This window comes from Dasypus novemcinctus, chromosome 24, assembly GCF_030445035.2.
Source record: "Dasypus novemcinctus isolate mDasNov1 chromosome 24, mDasNov1.1.hap2, whole genome shotgun sequence".
Taxonomy (NCBI): domain Eukaryota; kingdom Metazoa; phylum Chordata; class Mammalia; order Cingulata; family Dasypodidae; genus Dasypus; species Dasypus novemcinctus.
Genome location: NC_080696.1, coordinates 34,003,000 through 34,023,964, shown reverse-complemented (window position 1 = coordinate 34,023,964; position 20,965 = coordinate 34,003,000). Strand labels below are relative to the sequence as shown.

Genomic DNA, 20,965 nt, shown 5'->3' with positions numbered 1-20,965 from the left:
CTCTGAGCCTCATTTCCCTCATCTATAAAATGGGGACAGCCTAGTGAAGGAAGATGGACCATTGTACCAAGCCCTGATAGTGATGATTGTACTTAAGAACCTTTTCTTTCGAAATTGAAATTTAGCCTACTATTATGTTGGCTCAGAGTTAACTCCTGAGGGCCTCCTTGTTGCTCAAATGTGGCCTCTCTCTAAGCCAAACTCACCATATATACCTTCCCCCTGGCATGGGACATGAATCCAAGGGATGAGCCTCCCTGGTACAGAGGGATTACTACCAAGTGCCTACTAGCAATGTACCTGGAAAAAGACCTTGACTGTAAGGGAGAAATGGTTAATACAAATGAGATCTTATGGCTAAGAGATTTCAGTGAGTTGGGAGGTCATTCTAGAGGTTACGCTTATGCACCTCTCAGCAGGATCTCACTGACTGCCTCAGTAAATATTGCCTCAAATAGCAGGGCTCCTGAGGGCTCTAGAGACATCCAGACAATATAGGCAGGGCAGACAGGAGTTTTGCTCTCTGCCAGTGGGCCTTACCTTGAAACTTATGCTCCCCTGTGTGATAGAGTTGGACTCATTTGTGGTTTCTCTACACATTGCTCTTCTGCCCTTTCTATTTGAACCTATACTTATTACACTTGATAGGTATATGTCCAAGAGACAAATCTTTGGTCCGTCCATGTGCCAGTTGTAGAGCTGCAGCACCTACTCAACAGTTCACTGGACTCACCCAGGACAACTAACAAGGTGATGAAGATGGACAACACCCACCCCAAGGAACAGAGAGAGTCTAAAACTGCAAGCAAGAGAGTTCCATCCATCTGCCCCATGGGATCTAAGTCCCCTCTCAATTAGGGGTAGAGTGATCATCATCATCCCCAAATCCTCAAGATTGGGGAATGAACAATGGACTAAAGTAGTCTTAATATTATTCTACTATAGACTTATTGTTACTCTAGCAATGAAAGAACTTTTATCATTGATGTGGATGCAGTGGCCACCAGAAGTTCTGAGGGTAGGGAGAGGGAAAAATAGGTGTAATATGGGGGCATTCTCAGGACACTGGAATTGTCCTGCATGACACTACAATGATGGATACAGGCCATTATATATTTTGTTATAACTTACAATATTGCACAGGACAGAGTATAAACTAATGTAAACTACAATCCGCAGTTAGTGGCAATGCTTCAATATGTGTTCATCAATTGTAACAAATGGACCACACTAATGAAGGATGTTGTTAATGTGTAAAAGTGTGGGAGGGGGAGGGAGTAGGGCATATGGGAGTCCCCTATATTTTTTATATAACATTTATGTAATCTAAAGTTTCTTTAAAACGAATTTTTTTAAAAAATAAAAATAAATTAAATTAAATGGGGATAAATCATCTACCTTAATCCTCATGAATGCCTGCAGGGTTGTGAGGATGAAATAAGCTAAAGTATATCAAGCCCCAAGCCAAGTACCACCACTTGGTAGGCACCAAGAAAGAGGTGCTTACTGCAGGCTGGCACCAGCAATTGTCAGACACAAACCCCTTCGAGTCCAGGGAAGAGGATCCTTACAAGGGAACAATCCTCATGGGAAGATGGAAGTGCAGGAGGTACTGGCTCTTCCTCATCAACTCCTTTCCCTGGGACTCACGCATCATGTAATCCACATACTTCTGCTGTCTCAGAAAGAAAAGGCAAAGGGAGGGAGAATGTTAACAGAATGGCTTCAGCATTTAGCTTGGGACCCCATGCCTGGTTTCCAGTCCGTCTCGACCCAAGCAACAGACCTCTTCTTGGATCTTGAGCATGTGAAAGGTCTGTTCACAAGCACCTGTGGAAACAGCATAGCAGTTTCCTCCTTGCCTTATTCTGTTAATGCTAAATACATCTTCAGATCACTTCCACATCAGCATCTCATTTGAATCTCTTTATTCACACCATTTTATGGATAAGAAGACTGAGGTCCACATAAGGACATGTAAGTTGCCCAACTTCATATAGCAACTTAATGGCAGAGGGTACCCATAACCTAGGGCCGCTAAGGGAACTCTATACGCCACTGACTAGCCTCATGAAAATATGGCCAAGCCAAAGTGAGCCTAAGAAATAGGAAATTGGATTAAGGTTCATTGGTTGAAGGCAGAAAATATTGGAAACATGTTTATTATAGAATGTTAAGAGAAATTTTTAAAAAGCAAACAACAAAAAAAAAGTATTAGAAACCTAAGTACCAGAATGCATTCCTAAACCAAGTTGGGAGTGGTGGGTGGGTGGAAAACAGAGCAGTTAATGCATGGGCTCTTGAAAGTCTCTGGGTTTGAATACTGGCTCAACTGCTCACAAGTTCTGCAACCCTGGGCAAGTTTCTTAACTTCTCTATGCCACAGTTTCCCAATCTATCAAACAGGAGTAGATAATATTATCTACCCATAGGATTCCTGTGAGGTTCAGGTAAAATAATACATGACATATTTAGGACAGTACCTGACATTAATGCTAGTTATCATTTTCATGATTACTTCACCATATGTCAGATCAATTTCTATACTTTATTGTATGCTTAAACACTATATATGGTGCCAGCTGGGCCCTGAGCCTCAGCAGAGTTGGAACACCTACTCTCCAGTTCCATGGACTTACCCAGCTCAGCTGACGGGGAGGTAATAATGGTCAACCACCACGCCAGGGAACCGAGAGTGTCCTCAACTGCAAGCAGGAGAATCACATCCATCAGCCATGTGGGATTTAAGCCCCCTTTCAATTTAGACGTGGAGTGGACATCACCATCTCAGGGTCCACGGGATAGAGGAATATAAATTGGAGTGGACTTGCTGGTATTCTACTACACAATTGTTGTGACTCTAGCAATGGAAGTAATTGTATCATTGGTGTGGAGACGGTGGCCACGGGACTTACTAAGGTCAGGGAGAGGGTGAAAGAGGTGTGATATGGGGCATTTTCAGGACTTGGGAGTTGTCCTGAATAATATTGCAGGACACTGTATATCCTGCTATAACCCACTAGATGGACTGGGGGAGAGTGTGAACTACAATGTAAAACTATGGCCTATGTAGTGGGGCACTGCTCTAGAGTATATTCAACAAATGCATTGAATGAAAAAAAAAAAAAAACAATAAATCAATTTTGGTCCATGAAAAAAAAAAAAAAACAAATGCAATGAATGTGCCTTACTGATGAAAAGGGATGTTGATGTGGGAGGAGCGGGGGATGGGGGGATGGGGGATGGAGCGGAGTGGAGTGGGGTATATGGGAACCTCTTATGTTTTTTAACATAATATTTTGTGTGATCTATTTATCTTTAAAAAAAAAGACAATAATAAACTTTAAAAATAAATGTCATCTGTGCTTTAAAAAAAACACTATATATGCTCATTGTAGAATATTTAAAATCAGGAAAAAAAGCAACATTATTATTATTATTATATTATAAAGCCCTGATGTTTTTGGATGTAAAACAGTCATGGATTTACCTATTCCTGAGTGTCCATAAAGGGCCAGGAAGGGGCCATTTATATTTGTTGCGGCACCAACTTGAATCCCAAAAGCCAGACGGGAGGCTGGTGGGCAGGAGAGGGTCATGTGGCAGATGAGGTGAACACTTGCTTCTCACTGCTGCACACTCAGTAGGTCTCATGCAGGAGTCACTGACACTTGTCATACACTTCCCTGCATCCTAGTTGGGGAATGAGCTGCAACGAGCTCCACTCACGAAAGTCTCAGGAGCAACCCCTCAGGCACCAAGGGTTCCTTCTACCCACTCCAGCAAGCACGAGCTTGGGCCAGAATCCACGAGGAGGCTTTCTGATGTGGTGACTGCCTCCCCATTTTCAATCCTCCATTTGTTCAACCAACTCATCAAGGACTGTACCCCACGAGCCTCCCTCCAGCCTCCTTTCAGAGACCACAGGAATGCCCTCCTTACCCAGGTAACAGAGCCATCACAGTCGGAGTCCACCTTCAGAAATATTGCCTTTAGCATTTCATCTGACACATTACTCAAAACCCTCTTCATGGCCTGAAGGAAAGTTGCCAAGTCCAGGGCTTCAAAAGAGAGAAGAACGAACATCATCCACTTAATTGTAAGGTACTCATCCCCATCACCACCCACAGCATTCCTGAGTTTCTGGATACTGAGGCAGGACACACAGAGGACCATGTTTGCCAGGTACCTTCTATTAGAAGCAGTCTCTTTGCAGCCTCCCCCGTATTTGTCAGCTGGAACCACTGCAGCTGAAGAGAGGAGTGCCAGCCAGAGATGCACAGCCTCGAAAGGCTTCCTGCTGTCTAGCCCTTCAAATGCAGTCACTCACTTGGCCCTGTCTACCCTTCCTTCACATCTCTGACATCCACCCCATCCACCGAAGGCTAGGCTCCATCCAGAAACTTCCATCATTACTAGGTTATCTTCGGTATCTCATCAGTTCAACATTCAATCATCCCACAGATACTGACTGAACATCTACTACATGGGGGAACTCTGTTGGCCCCCAAGGTTGCAGGAGGAGGAGCTACTAAAAAAGATCAGATCCCACTTGCGAACACCTTAAGACAGACCAGGCACTGAAACAAGTGAAATCAATAAAAACTCTCCAAAGAAAAGAAGAAAAACAAAAGTAAATAAAAAGAAAGAAGCATTAATCAACTCAAAAAAATGGCGAGGTTAAGTGCATTTTTTAAAGATAATTATCCAGATGCAAGCTTTGGCTGGAGGGAAGAGGAGAGGTGGAGAGGGTAAGGATAACATGTTCTCCATATTATGGGTTTTGTGACTCTAAGGAGTCTGACTATAAACGGGTCTAAGAAAATTTTTACAAGCAGTTTTTTAAAAGCACTTCTAAAATCCCCTCCAAATGTTTGGAGTCCTTGCAGAGGCCTGAAGGCCATGCATTATATGGCTCCTTTCAGATCTCACCACCCACCACTGTTGCCTCCATTCTCTGCTCCAGCCATAGTGGTTCCCTCACTGTTTCTCAAAGCATGGCCCTGCCCTCTACAGGTATAAAGAAGTCACTTGCCCCCACTGCCCACTGTTCTCCCTGACATTCCTCACTGCCTGACATACATGACCTAATTATCTGTCTTCTTCTGTCTCTACTCTACAACATGAGCTCCAGGAGGGCAAGGATAAACATGTTTCTTCCATTGCTGGGTCCCCTGAGTGTTCCTAAGGGTGGCAGAATGTGATGGCAATGACACTGCATGCTAGGCCTGCTGTCTGTGCTTCATGAATTTTAACCACCTGATGAGGGAAGACCTGTTCACTTGCCCAAGGTCAAGCAGCAGTAAGTAGTGATGCCCAATGATAACCCAAGCCATCCATGTCCACACTCTATGCTCCTTAACTCTATTCTATGCTCCTCATGAAATATCCAGCACAATGCTCCAGCAGTCATTATTATTTATTGCTGGATTAAGGAACAAATGAAAGCCTGAATAAAACATACCTTCCTTGAAGAAGGATCCAGCTTGCTTATCTGAAGATATAGCCAAGAACCTTATGCATTTTGAGTGGAACTTAGTGGTCCTTCTGCATATAAGATGGGCCTGAGCAATGTCAGATGAGTCATGAGCACTAGAGCCTTCCCTCAGAAGTGCTCTGGGAGTAAAACTTGTTGCAGCATTTAAAGAACAAACTCCTGGGAAACAGATTTGACTCAACGGATAGAGCATCTGCCTACCACATGGGAGGTCCAGGGCTCAACCCCAGGGCCTCCTGGCCTGTGTGATGAGCTGGCCCACGCGCAGGAGTGCCATGACACGCAGGGGTGTCCCCCGCATAGGGGAGCCCCACGCACAAGGAGTGTACCCTGTAAGGAGAGCTGCCCAGCACAAAAAATGTGCAGCATGCCCAGGAGTGGTGCTGCACACATGGAGAGCTTACGCAGCAAGATGGTGCAACACAAAGAGACAGAGATTCCTGGTGCCACTGACAAGAATACAAGCGAACACAGAAGAGCACAAAGTGAATGGACACAGAGAACAGACAACTGTGGGGGGGGAAGGAGGGGGAAGGGGAGAGAAATTTAAAAAAAAACAAACTTCTCTTGAATGCAGTATAAGAACAGATGATGTAGATGTTGTAGATGTTCAAGAAACTGCATGTATTGTTCACTGCCATGTTATTTTAATGCACTTTTTATAAACACTTTACTAAAAAATTTTTGAGAATAACAATAGAATAGACACAAACGTATTTTGGAAAAGATATGCACTCTGTGGAGACCTGCCAGTTTCCCTGCTCAGCACCTCTAAAAGGAAGAATTCACTCTTCTCAAGACAAATGATTAATAACACTCAAAACGTGAATATAAAAATATCACTTCCTTGGGGGAGGAATTACTACTAGGAACAAGCATGAGGGGACTAGAAATATTTTATATCTTGATCTGGATGGTAGTTACACAAATGTATATACGTGAAAATTCATTAAGTTCTGTGCATTTTGCTGTACATAAATTACGCCTCAATTTCAAAATATATATAGATATATATATATCAATTCCTAATTCTATGGGTATAAACTCTCTTACTTCCTTTCCCAGTTCCTCTGTGCTTTTTCCCAGTCTGTATTCCCTCTCTTCTGCCCACCACTCCCTGGTTTCTGCCACGCCACTCTACTGAGACCACCAGCAACCTCCAAACCACATCTGATGGTGCTTTTCCTTCCTTGTCTTATGGGGCCTCCTCACTCTGAGCAGATGACAGCACTGGCCACTCCCCCTTTCTTGGCTGCTGAGATGCCACCCTTGGGGAATTCAGCCCCAGCCTCTCTGAGAGGCTTGGTCTGGTTTCCTGGCTCAGTTTGGCTGCCCTGTCCTTCCATTTGGTATCTGTCTTCTCATCACTGGCCCTTTCCCTTCTAATTTGACACTGAATGATCGTATCTATTCACCCAGCTCTACAACTCAGGAGAGAATTTCTCTCCCAGGTACCAGGCTCTATAATCAAGTGTTCTACTGTTCCCTCCAACTTAGCATGCCTAAAATTCAATTTATTATCTTAATTCTAAAACTTGCTCCCCTTTCTCTGCTAATGACATCACCTTTACCCAATCACCCAGGTTAAAAACCTGAGGTATGGTTTCAACACCCATTCCTCCTAAATCCTCACAAGAACCCTATATCCCATAACGTAGGTACTTTAATTCTCACCTTTACAGATGGGAACACAGAGGCACAGAAAGGCTCAGCGGCTTGCCCAAGGGTACACAGGGACACAGCTGGGAATTGTAATCAAGCAACCTGACTCTAGAGTCAGGTTCCCAAAAAAATCTTCTCCCCATCAGGCAACAATTTCATAAATAAATACAAAGGCCACCAAAAAAAAAAAATCTATATATGTAGATAAAGATATACAAAGAAAGAGTTGAATTGTAACCTTTAATGAAAAAAACAAAAACAAACTGGAGTCTTCTAAAATGCACATCATTGAAGAATAATGTATATCTATACTGTGGAATACTGTACAGCAGCTTATAAATGGAAGAATGGGAGATAGACCTAGATGTGCTAACATGGAAGAAACCAAGATATATTATTAAGCACAAATTGGAAACTGCAGCCTAATTACACACACTAGAATTCCATTTTTGTGAAAAGTAACAAGTATCTTTATGTATGTAAATATGTAAAAAAAAGGTCAGAAACAGTGGCTGTTCCTGGGGAAGAAAGATGGCGTGAAGTTACGTGGAAAAGCAAAAGAAAATTTTTTTCATTAAAAAAAAACAGCCTCCTCACCTCCATTATAATCACAATTACCCTATTCGTGGCCATCACATCTGGAGCCTGGACAAGATGCTTTCCACCAATCCCAGCTCCTGTGCCCTGCCTGACCTTACCACCATTAAATTCATCTTCCTCAAACAGGTCTAGAAGTGTCACCTTCCCAGAGCATGGAGTTCAAATCCACATGGAAGCCCCTCCTGACCTGGCTCCACCTACCCTGCCCTACCACCTCACTCTCAGCCTTTACACCCCAGGACACCCATTGCCCCTCTCACACAGCAGCACCTCTGCACCTCTGTGTATGCCTTTCCCCTCCTCCCTTACCTCCTGGGAAACTCCTACATATCTTTTATGATGCAAGGCAAATGTTATTTCCTCTGTGGACAGGAGTTGAGGTAGGGGGTTAGGGGGAAAGAAGAGGGAAAGAGGTTTTCACTTTACATTTGCACCTCTTTGTGCTGTCTGAATTTTCTAACCTATACACAACTATCATTTGTTTCTTTCTTTTCTTTGTAATGACAAGAATGAAATTGTTTTATACTTCTAAAATATACTATTAAAATTAAATGCTCTATTAAAGATATATAAGGGGGGAAGTATTGTTTTCTAGCCTCCCCTCTGCTCCCCAAGACATTATACTTGTCCTTCCTGGACAAAGTCACAGATGCTCTCCACTAGCCTGTCCCACACCTGCTTTCCAGGGAGAGTGGGAGCCTATGGTCGGCAAGGGCCTTCCATCATTCATTTTTGTGTCTGTGGTGCTACATATGGTGTGGGGCGCTCAAGAAAGACCTGGCTTTGGTGTCAGAAGACCTGGGGGTGGGCGGCGGACTTGGCCCAGTGGTCAGGGCATCCGTCTACCACATGGGAGGTCTGTAGTTCAAACCCCAGGCCTCCTTGACCCATGTGGGGCTGGCCCATGCACAGTGCTGATGCGCGCAGGGAGTGCCCTGCCACGCAGGGGTGTCCCCCATGTAGGGGAGCCCCACATGCAGGGAGTGCACCCCGTAAGGAGAGTCGCCCAGCGCAAAAGAAAGTGCAGCCTGCCCAGGAATGGCGCCGCCCACACGGAGAGCTGACACAACAAGATGACAAAACAAAAAGAAACACAGATTCCCATGCCACTGACAACAAAAGTGGACAGGGGAGAAGACACAGCAAACAGACACAGAGAACAGACAACCGGGGTGGAGGAGGGAGAGGGGAGAAGTAAATAAGTAAATAAATCTTTAAAAAAAAAAAAAAAGACCTGGGGGCAACCCTGTTTGGGTCTGTTGCTGACGTATGTCAGAGCACAGGCAAGTCGCCGTTCTGAGCCCCAGGCTCCTCACATGTACAATCAGGACACACTGCAGGCTTCACCAGGCTTTCATGAGAACTGACTAAACGGACACTAATTTTTAACACACCTGGCATTGCTTGGTAAAATATCTGCTTGCAAAGGTGGAGGAACCCACTGGGCATGTGTCACACTGATGTGCACACAGGAGCACTTCGCTCCAGGGTAGAGCTGGGGGCACCTCAGCCCATGGGTCTCCATGCAAGCTCCCTGTGACCAGCTAAGGAAGCTGGAAACACCTCAGAGGCTCTGAGCCAGGACCTCCGAATACAGCAGGAGACAGGTATGGGTGCTTTCAAACACTCCTTGAGAGACTGACACACAACTCCTCTCCAAGAACCACTGAGTTTCCTCCTTCCTCAAAGACAAAATATACTGAGGCCTGGAGAAGTGAACTTGTGGAACAAGGAGAACCCTGGTATCTCCATGAGTCACGAGAAATGGTATTGAACCCCTGCACATAATCTACCTCTTTTAAAGACTTTTGAAAGACAAAAAACAATCCCATTTTCCTTAAGCCTGTATCAGCAAATGGTGAATTTTCCTTTCCCCGATTTAAAGCATAACCAAATTTTGTTTTGTTTTTTTAATGAAGAAGTTTTTAAAAATTGCTATGAAAAAGATCTCCAATACATTAAGTAAAAATCAAGGGGGGGAAACTTGTTAAAACTATTTTTTTAAAACACAAATAGGGGGGAAGCAGCTGTGGCTCAATCAGTTGGGCTTCTGTCTACCATATGGGAGGCCCTGAGTTCGCGTCCCGGGGCCTCCTTGTGAAGACAGGCTCGCCCAGATGCTGCAGAGAGCTGCCTGGCCCACAAGTGCTGCGGAGCACCGCCCAGCCCATAGATGCTGTAGAGAGCCAACTCAGCAAGGTGACACAACAAAAAAGGGAGACAAGCAAAAACACATAAGAGCATGCAGCAAATGGACAGAGAGAGTAGACAGCAAGCAAGCCACAAGGGAGGGAGGGGAAATAAAGTAAGTAAATACAGACACAGAAGAACACACGGCAAATGGACAGAGAGAGCAGACAGCATGCAAAGAGCCACAAGGCGGGGGGATAAAAAAAAATACAAATAGGGGAAGCGGATGTGGCTCAAGCGAGCGAGCTTCTGCCTACCATATGGGAGGACCTAGGTTTGATCCCTGGGGCTTCCTAGTGAAAAAGAAGAGAAACTGTGACCGCGTGGTAAGCCAGTGCCCATGCAAGTGAGTCACGCAGCAAGATGATGATGCATCAAAAGAGAGACAAGGGGAGAGTCAATGTGAAGCACTGCAGAAACCAGGAACAGAGGCGATGCAATTGACAAGGAATTTCTCTCCACATCAGGGGTCTCCAGTATCAAATCCTGGTGAATCCTAGAGGAGACAAAATGGTAGAGAACACAACACAGACAGCAAAAACAGCAGGGCAGGAGGAGAGGAAGGGGGTGAAATAAATAAATCTTTTTTAAAAACCCACACACAAATAGAACAGTGTGGACAGTGGGCTGCCACTGCATATGAAAAGAGGGGAAGTGACCATATGGACTACGTGCCTCTAAAGGTCACAGGAGTTGAATACAGCACCTTCCTGAAGGGAGGTTAACTGGGCAGCATGCATGGGGTAAGGGGGACATCTTCTCATATACTAAAAAGGTGTCCTAGGAAAAGTACCTTTTGAATTTTGAACTGTGAATATACTCGAACACAAACACCATGACCAAATTTGGTGCTGTTCCTTAGCCTACAAACATGAGTGGTCCTCCAAGACATGATGGTGGCAACTCCTGGCCACCACACATCACCACTAAGGAACTCCAACAAGAAGTCATCGCATCTTCAGGTCAGACACAAATCATCCCTCCTCAGCCTCATTTTGCTCATTTGTAAATTGGGATTTGCTAGCCCTTCCTGCCTACATCATGTGTGGTTGCAAAACTAAAGAAAATGGCGGGAAGTGGACTTGGCCCAATGGATAAGGCATCCGCCTACCACATGGGAGGTCCACGGTTCAAACGCCAGGCCTCCTTGACCCGTGTGGAGCTGGCCATGTGCAGTGCTGATGTGCACAAGGAGTGCCCTGCCACGCAGGGGTGTCCCCTGCGTAGGGGAGCCCCACGCACAAGGAGTGCGTCCCATAAGGAGAGCCACCCAGCGCGAAAGAAAGTACAGCCTGCCCAAGAATGGTGCCACACACACAGTGAGCTGACACAACAAGATGACGCAACAAAAAGAAACAGAGATTCCTGGTGCCACTGATAAGGACAGAAGAGGTCACAGAAGAACACACAGCGAATGGACACAGGGAGCAGACAACTGGGGGAGATGTGGGGGAGGGGGGAAGGGGAGAGAAAGAAATAAATCTTAAAAATAAATAAATAATAAAGAAAATGGATGGAGCAAGTGTATGTGGCTCCAGTTCTGGCACTCAGAGTCCAATGGACATGAATAGAAATGCCTTTAAATATTCCTATTTGACTTTAAGGAGCATCACCCCAATGGGGAAAAATCAACCTCTAAAGAGCAAAAAGTTGGATGCACAAAAGATGTTCTTCCCCAGTCAAGCCTTAGATGATACCACAATTCAATAAAACTTAATTGCCCAAAAACAAGGGAATGGCTCAAATACTTGCCTCCATTAGTACTAGTGGTTTGGAAGAATACAAGGTAATATGGGAAAGCCCTTATGACATACATTAAGTGAAAAATAAGGCTCTGAAATTACATGTGTAGTATCATTACTACAGACACATGAAAACACAATCAGCCATCTGGGTTGAAGAGACTCTTAAGGTGGCCCTTGTGATATTCACTGGAGTGATACCCTCTCCTCAAGTGCAGCAGGACCTGTGATTTGCTTCTAACTATAAGAATATGGCAAAGGTAACAGGATGTACATTGATTCTGTGACCACTGATTCAGGATGTACAATGATTCTGTATTATAATAATAATCCTATTATATTATATAGGATTGTAGCACCCATCTTGCTCGAGTTTTTTTCTCCCTTGCTGGCTTGATGAGCCAAACAGCCATGGGAGCCAATCACACATGGTGGGGAACTATGGGCAGCATCTAGGAGTTAAGGATGACCTCCAGCCGACAGTCAGGAAGAAACTGAAGCCCTCAGTCCTCCCGCAGCAAGGAAGTGAACTGTGCCAACACCCTGAGTGAGCCTGCAAGTGGATCCTTTCCCAGTCAATCCTCAGATGGTACCACAAACCAGCCAATATCTTGATCACAGCCTTGTAAGACCTTCAGCAGAGGACCTAGCTAAGCCAAACCGAGACTTCTGGCCCACAGAAACTGAAATAAACATGTTTATTATTTATTACATTTATAATAAATGTGTTTATTATTAAGCCACTAAGTTTGTGGAACTATTGCCAGCAATAGATAATAAATTATACATTAGAAATTATTTGGAAGAAAATATACCAAAGTGCTAACAGTGGTTATGTTTGGGTTTTGTTTCAGGATCATTTTTCCCTCCTTGTAAATCCCAAAAAGCCTCCAGTATGCTTACAATGTATATGTAATGATAAAAAGGTTTAAAGGAAACACCAGATATGAAAACACTTATGAAGTCTGAACCCTCCACAAACCACAGGTATAGGTTCCCACTCTGTACAGAAGCTACAGAGACTGAGCTTTACCTCCAGTTTCTTCAAACATTTTCTCCACCTGGACCAGTGGTAGCTCAGTAAAGAGCTCAGATTCTTCCTGAATGTTGGACATCTGGCTAAGGTTGATGGATAGTGCTGAGGAGCTAAGAACCGACTTGATCTTCTGGAATCCATCTGAAGTGGACGGCTGGAACAAAGATGACTACAAGAACCAGGACTGAGAGGGTTAATTTCCTAAGATGAACATTTTTTAAGAACATCTTATTTAAAGAGAGACTCTTTGGGGAAGGACAGTATACCAAGTCTTATGGTGTTACTAATAAATAACTTGTAACCACTTTTAGACCTAGGAGGATCAAGAAAAATCTAGACTATTTCCCCTGACTATGATAAGTTAACCATTGTTTTCCATTTACAGATGCCACGTCTGAGGCTCCTAGAGGTTAGCGGACACAGTCAAGGACCTATCTTTCACATAAGAGGGCTCTATCAGGGGCTTCAAGTTAGCAACTATTGTTTCAAATCCTTAATGGTCAGAATTCAAGACCCCAAGGAACCCAGGTCCATCTTACCCAGCCAGTTTGAACTAGTCCAAACCAGCCCAGATACCTCACCTGGGTCAGAGCAGTTGCCCCCTCAAAAGCCTCACACATATACACCAAAGTCCAGGCAGAACCCTCCATCAGTGGCTCTCCTCAGCTTCCTACTACTACTCATCCTTCTCAGGTCCCAAAGATTTTCTCAATCCTCCAGCCCTCAAAAAATGCTTCCTTTCCTCAGCCCCTATTCACTTTGACACTCAGCACAATGTTCCTGGTCACCAAAGGCACAGGTATCAATGACTGCTTCCCCAAAAGACTTCAAGTGTGGATTATTTGATGACCAAATGTTCCACTGGGTGGCAAACAGGCAGTGTTGCTTTGAGACACACTGCTTTGGGTCTTGGGCAGTCAAGACGACTTTAGTTCAAAAAGCCAAAAGACAAGGTATAGGTAGGTGGATTTGCCCACTCTCCCCACCCTGACCCCACCAAAAAAAGCACACATACTTATCCACTGGGAGCTTTCATTCATTAATTCAAGGCCTATACTCATATACTGATTGCCAGGCACTATGGAAACAGTGAAGAAAGTGGGGAGTCCCTGCCTTCAGGGAGGCCAAGAGATGAGCTAGCTAATGCTCTCACCATCCACCTGGGCCTCGAAATTAGAAATCTCAACCATTTCTTTGGCTCTTCCCTCTTCTTCCCCTACCTTAATAAATCCTGGTAATTCTTAGGTAATCCATCTCCTACATCTAAACTTTTCTCCTTAAGCACAGCCCCAATTTGAACCCTGACCTTTTGCTGGGTCAAGAAAAATGATCTCCCTCCCCTAACTGGGACCAGATTCCCTTCCAATGCACCTCCCAACACCGCCACCACAGTGATCTTTCTAGAAAGCAAATCTGCTGTCTGTACTCCAGCTCTAACCCTTTCCCTGACTACTTGCACCCACTTTTAGCTCCTGAGCATGGCATTCTAAGCCTTTCACATTCTAGTTCAGACCTCTCTAGTTTCAATACACACGCCATGTTCCAGGCACACCAACTGCTCTCCACTACCCCAAATTCAGCAAGCACTTTTGCATTCCACTTTTACTCACCCTGTCTCCTATACACAATACAGCCCATCTTCCCCAGAAGTGAACTCCAACCCATTCTTCAAAGTTCAGCTTGAAGAGCACCTCCTCCAAGGAGCTTTTCCACAACTTTCAAGTAAGTCATCACTGTCCCCTCCATGCTTTTTTCCTGTCATTGCATGGCATGATCATTACGAATTATCTGTCCACATGTGTAGAAAGCAAGGTGTGAAGGAAACTCTTATGAGACCAATGGCTATAGAGTCACAGAGCTCTAGGTTAGAATTCTGACTAGCTCTTGTTTACAACTTATTTTATCTTGGCATATTACATCACTTCTCTGAATGAGTTTCCTCATCTGCAAAACAGAGATCCACAGTACTTACGTAGCAGGTTTGTGGCGTGACCGAAATAAAACCTGAATAAATTTAGCCCCAGCCAACTGCAGTTACACAAGCAAAGTCATCTCTTACTATTATTCATCACTTTGATTACTTTGCTCTTTGAAGGCAAAGGTATATTTATCTCAATTTAATTTATATTAATCTTTTTTATATCCCCAGCCCCAAGCATATACTCAAAACCTACTGGGCTTAATATATTTCATACAGCCCATGCCACCATTACCACAACTTTGCTGGAAAAAATTAAGTACAGTCCATATAGAGAATGCAAATTGGGGCCTCATAAAGCATTACCTTTATGCAGTGCTTTAAAAGGTAAAAAGAGCTTGCTGCAGTGCACACTTCAGTTACCTACCTGACCCTAGTGCAGAGACTGATAAACTTCTACATTGATGTTTTTAGTGGCTCTGGAATGCCACCTCTCTATATTAACTGTGATGGTTTTCTTACCTTTTGAGAATGTGAGCTGTCTCTTAAGATCTCAGAAGACAACTTTGACCTAGAATAGGGAATTATAGTCTCTTTAACTCCAATCTTTATAAGGACAATATGTAGAGGTTGATCTTAGCCAAGTTATAGAAGGGTGGAAAAGAAGACAGAGTCAAGGGATGCGGGTGGGTGCTCTTTGTCCACGGACACTCCCAGCATGCATTTGGTGAGCATTTTTTCCCATAGAGGTTTCTCTAGCAGGCAGCTTATCTCAAGTTTACATCTCATCCTTCCTGCCCCCCTCCCATCCCACCCCCTAAGGAGTTATCCTACTGATATCTTCTCAAACTGAAGGCTTCTCAAGTTACTTTACTCCTGGTTCAATGCCAGAGGCTTCCTACAGAGGTCACACTTTTTACAGAACTGGAAGGGACTTAGGAGGGCCTGTGATCCACCTACATTTCACAGATGAGGAAAATGAGGTCTGGGGGCAGACACATGCCCAATGCGTTAAAGGCATACACCAGAGATGGGGATAGAATGGGCCCCTGACTTATCACTGCACCCCTCCCTGCCCTTCAATGCCCTTGGAGACAGGACTTCTGGATAACAGACAGAACTCTCTGAATAGGGACATATGGATCAGGCAAAAGCGTGTGGAAAGGTACATTCCACTAAGCCCTCATCTGAGAACATAAAAGGCATATTTCTACTGAGTCAGCAGCACCTACATGAGATGGCAGACAGCATTTTGTTAGGTCTATCAGAGCACCAATCCGCCTCATTAATAAGCTCCACAAGACATGAGTTAAGAGAGCACTCTAGAATGGCAGGGAAATAGTCCAAGCCCAAGACAAACCCAGGGGACAGACTGAATGAGCCAGCTTAGCTTGACCAGAGGAGGTCCCTAGAGAGAAACAGTAAGAAAGACTGAAAAGAAAAACTGGAAACAGAATGTAGAATCTTAAATATCTGGCCAATAGTCTGAACATTCATCAACATAAATAAGTAAGTTGGAGGAAGATTGAAGACTGGCCAAGGCAACTAACAGTGTCTTGACAACAGCTCAGATGTAAAGACTAAAGGAACAGAGCAGGTGTAGCTTGGTGGTTGACCTCCTGCTTCATACAACAAACAAACAAAAAAAGATCAAAGGAAAGAGAAGGTTCAAAGAAAGCCAGTCAAGAACCACAGTTAACTCAGGGAAATGCCAGTACCATTTCCAGAAACAGGTATAAGGAGAGAAAGTGGTGTAACGCATGTGATACTAGGCTATCCAATTAGAACTGAAAAATTAAAAAATAAATCAATACCTGGAAATACAGGGACTGAAATCTGGAGTCGCAATATTCAATGGAATGAGAGAAAGAAATACACAAGACAGGATGATTTAGGGCAGTTAGGATGTTTCAGAGTGGTTTAAGGAGATAAGAGAAAAGACCCAAGTATGGCAATTAAGAGATACTGGTGAAAAAGGCTGCAGAAGTAATTTTAAAATATATAATTCCATTTCTGCTATTAAAAAAAAATAAAAATATATGCATGTACATGTTGGCACAAAGAAAAAGAGCCTGGAAAAATACACTCCATGTAATGCCACTTACCTCTAGCAGGTGAGATTATAAAGGACTTTTATGATCTAAATCAGGCATTTCTCTGTTTCTTTTTTTTTTAATTCAAAAAAGATTCATAGGGAAGTGGACGTGGCTCAACCGATAAGAGTGTCCATTTACCATATGGAGGATCCAGGGTTCAATCCCCAGGGCCTCCTGACCCATGCGGTGAGCTGGCCCATGTGCAGTGCTGCCACGGGCAAGGAGTGCCCCGCCACGCAGGGGTGCCCCCGCATAGGAGTGCCCCACACGCAAGGAGTGCGCCCCGCAAGGAAAACCACCCTGTGTGAAAAAAGCGCCACCCTCCCAGGAGTGGTACCGCACACACGGAGAGCTGATGGAGCAACAAAAAAGAGACGCAATTTCCCAGTGCTACCAGATAATGCAAGCGGATGCAGAAAATACAGCGAATGGACACAGAGAGCAGACGATGGAGTGGAAGGGGAGAGAAATAAATAAAATAAATCCTAAAAAAAAAAAAAAAAAAAAGATTCATGGCAATCGTTAAGATTCATTTCATTGGAGTAGACAGTGATGGGTGGCAATATTAAACTACCCGTTCATGGGAAACGGACTTGGCCCAGTGGGACTTGGCCCAGTGGTTAGGGCGTCCGTCTACCACATGGGAGGTCCGCGGTTCAAACCCCGGGCCTCCAGGACCCGTGTGACGCTGGCCCATGCGCAGTGCTGATGCACATAAGGGGATCCCCACATAGGGGAGCCCCACGCGCAAGAAGTGCGCCCCAAGGAGAGCCGCCCAGAGTGAAAGAAAGTGCAGCCTGCCCAGGAATGGCGCCGCCCACACTTCCCATGCCACTAACGACAACAGAAGCGGACAAAGAAACAAGACACAGCAAATAGACACAGAGAACAGACAACCGGGGGAGGGCGGGAATTAAATAAATAAATAAATCTTTAAAAAATAAAAAATAAACTACCCATTCATGAAAAACGAGTGTACAATGCTGTTCATCATGCAAAAGGAAACAAAAATAAAGTGAACGGTCATCAGTAGAGGATTGGATGAATAAATCAGTACATCTATACTGAGAACTGCCCAATTACTCAAAAGATGTATTTGAGCTTCAGCAGACAACTGGGAGAGATTTACATGAGGCACTAATAAGAAAAGCAAGACGCAGATAAAGTTGCACAGGATGATGCCAATTTTTGAAAAAGTGAAAAATGAGTATGTGTTTCTACATATAAATATGTGTATGTACACACACACCTGTAAAAGGACCATCTGTAATATTCATGGGGCCTAAGGCAAGAGTACAAATATAACCATGTCTTTTTTTATTTTTTGAGGTTCAGGGATTGAACCCAGGACCTCATGTGTGGGAGGCTGGCACTCAACCATTGAGCCACATCAGCTTCCCCAAGTTGGTTTTTTCATTTGTTTTGCTTGTTGTTTTGCTTTCTTTTCAGGAGACACAGGGAACCAAACCCAAGACCTCCCAAGTGGGAAGTGAGCAGTCAACCACTTGAGCCACATCTGCTCCCTCCAGTTATTTTAATGTCTATAAATCAAGTTAATATATTGTTAAAGAAGATATACTTTACACTCCTACTTTGAAAAATATACTTTCATATATATTCACAAGCTAGGCCAGGTTCAAATTTAGAATTCTTGGACTCCTCAGAGTTCAGTGCTAGAATTTGGCAGTGTGAAGAGAACCAGCCCCCAGCCCTCTGCCAACCTTCATCCCCCCGCCCCCTTTGTGTTATTTCAAGGGGCCTGTGGTATATGTGGATGCCCTAGCTCACACAACCAAGTGGCACCCCCATTCTCTCACCGCCATTGCTCCTTGGCCACCTTAGGCCTAGATAGGGCTACCTTCAAAAATAATGGACTAGGGAACAGGCCCCCACAGACACTGGAAACAGGTTCAAGGCAAGTTTGGCAAGGAATAACAGGGTCCTGAGTTCTCAGAATATGTGGGAAGGTTAGCTGAGTGACCATGTCACCTCATAGAGAGGGACAGTGCCAGAAGAGGAACAAAACGGGACCTTCTAAAGCTCAGGGCCCAGGGAAGGGATCCTTCTTATCTGGGTCTAAGGGAGGTACTGTCAGTGTGTACACAATTCTAAGTTCAGAGAAAAATATGAAAGGATACACACTAGGGTGCTGAAATGAGGAGCTGGGAGACTAATGTTGCCCAAAAAAAGGTGGGCCAAGAAAAAAAGAAATACAAAAAAGTCTGCACTAACAAAAGAGGTGTGTGACCACATTTATATAAAGCAGGGGGCGGCAGACTCGGCCCAGTGGTTAGGGCGTCTGTCTACCACATGGGAGGTCTGCGGTTCAAACCCCGGCCTCCTTGACCGTGCAGAGCTGGCCCATGAGCAGTGCTGATGCGCGCAAGGAGTGCCATGCCATGCAGGGGTGTCCCCCACGTAGGGGAGCCACACACGCAAGGAGTGCACCCCGTAAGGAGAGCAGCCCAGCACGAAAAAGTGCAGCCTGCCCAGGAATGGTGCCGCACACACAGAGAGCTAACACAACAAAATGATGCAACAAAAAGAAACACAGATTCCCGTGCCGCTGACAACAGAAGCAGACAAAGAAGACAATGCAGCAAATAGACACAGAGAACAGACAACCGGGGTGCAGGGGAAAGGGGAGATAAATAAATAAATCTTTTAAAAATAAATAAGTAAAAGCAGGTAAGCAAGTGTATGTATAAAGAAAACAAGTAGATTTTGTTTTGAGTTATTGTTAGCAAGTGATTAAAGTTAACATCACCCAATAGTCAAATAAAATGCTACCATGTGCTTCCTGATAACACTCAAGACATACCACTTCAGTGGTATTAATTGCCAAAAATGCAAAACCTGAATCTAATTATAACTGGACTTTACTCTTTTAAAATGTCAATGTCATGAAAAACAAAGAAAAGGCTAAGGAACAGTTCCAGATTAAGGGAGACCAAAGAGACCAAAGAACTAATGGCAATAGTTGATTCTGAAATGGGACTGCAGACTGAGAGGGGTGGAGGTAGGGGTGGAGTGCTATAAGGGCCATTATTGAGAAAACTGCTGAAATTTGAATGTAGACTAGAGACTGTTAGGTAACATTGTATTAATGCTATGTTTCCTGCTTTTAACAATTTTACTATGGTTATAAAAGAGAATGTTCTAGTTCTTAGGAATTACACACTGAAGTACTTAGGGATAAAAAAGTACGATGCCCATAATTTACTCTCAAATGGTTCAACAAATACTGATATTGAGGAAATGACAAAGCAAATGTGGCAAAATATTCACAACTGGTCAACCTCTTTACCTCTGTTGGGAACCTCTTTACCATTCTTACAATTATCTATATATTTTAAGTTATTTCAAAATTAAAAGTTTTATGAGAGAGAGAAACACGTCTTTAACCAGAAGAGAGCGAGCAAGTCTGTATATGTTCATGCATATATATATGACCAACCAATGGAAAAAGATACTGGTTGATGGCAAAAGAAACCACCCCCCACCCCCCCCCAAAATGGGAAAGAACAAGAGAAGCAGATAGAAGTAGCATTTCTCTAGTACTAAAGAGAAAGAAGAGAAAATTTAAATGTAGAATTAAAATTATATTTAGGGGAAGAGGATGTGGCTCAAGTAATAGGGCCTCCACCTAATATATGGGAGGACCCAGGTTTGATCCCTAGGGCCTCCTAGTGAAAAAAGAAGAGAAAGCATGCCTATGCAGCAAGCCAGTGCCCATGTGGCAAGCCAAGTGCCCAAGTGAGTGCCCACATGACAAGCCAAGTGACCGCACAGCAAGCCAGGGCCCGTGTGGCAAGCAATACCCACATGGCAAGCTGAGGGCCCGCGCAGCAAGCCAAGGGCCTACACAGTGAGCCAGTACCCAAGCAAGTGAGTCACACAGCAAGATGATGACACAACAAGAAAGACCAAGGGGAGCGTTGCGTTGAAGCACAGCAGAGACGTGGAACTGAGGTAGCACAATTGACAGGGAACCTCTCTCCACATCAGAGGTCCCCAGGATCAAATCCTGGTGAATCCTAGAGGAGAAAGACAAGAAGACAAAAAAGAGAAATAGATACAGATGACACAGCAAATGGACACAGAAGCAAAAACAGCAGGGGAGGGGCAGGGGAAGAAAAAAATTATATTTAGGTAAGACCAGTAAGCCATACCCACTGGTCTCAAACTACTTCCTGAAGTTTACAGGTCCATAGAAGGGTTGTG

At 44.2% G+C, this 20,965-nt stretch overlaps 1 protein-coding gene across 1 annotated transcript in view; it reads right to left on the bottom strand.

Moving 5' to 3' along the window:
• Nucleotides 1–18,018, bottom strand: part of EFCAB8 (EF-hand calcium binding domain 8) — a 118,516-nt gene extending 100,498 nt beyond the window's left edge. The window contains exons 1-5 of the mRNA XM_058287350.1: nucleotides 17,991–18,018; nucleotides 15,168–15,280; nucleotides 12,725–12,896; nucleotides 3,943–4,061; nucleotides 1,572–1,675 (exon numbers count right to left, since the gene is read on the bottom strand). Of these exons, the coding sequence (XP_058143333.1) occupies nucleotides 1,572–1,675; nucleotides 3,943–4,061; nucleotides 12,725–12,896; nucleotides 15,168–15,280; nucleotides 17,991–18,018 (536 nt within the window). The remainder of the gene's footprint in view (nucleotides 1–1,571; nucleotides 1,676–3,942; nucleotides 4,062–12,724; nucleotides 12,897–15,167; nucleotides 15,281–17,990) is intronic.
• Nucleotides 18,019–20,965: the final 2,947 nt, after the last annotated feature.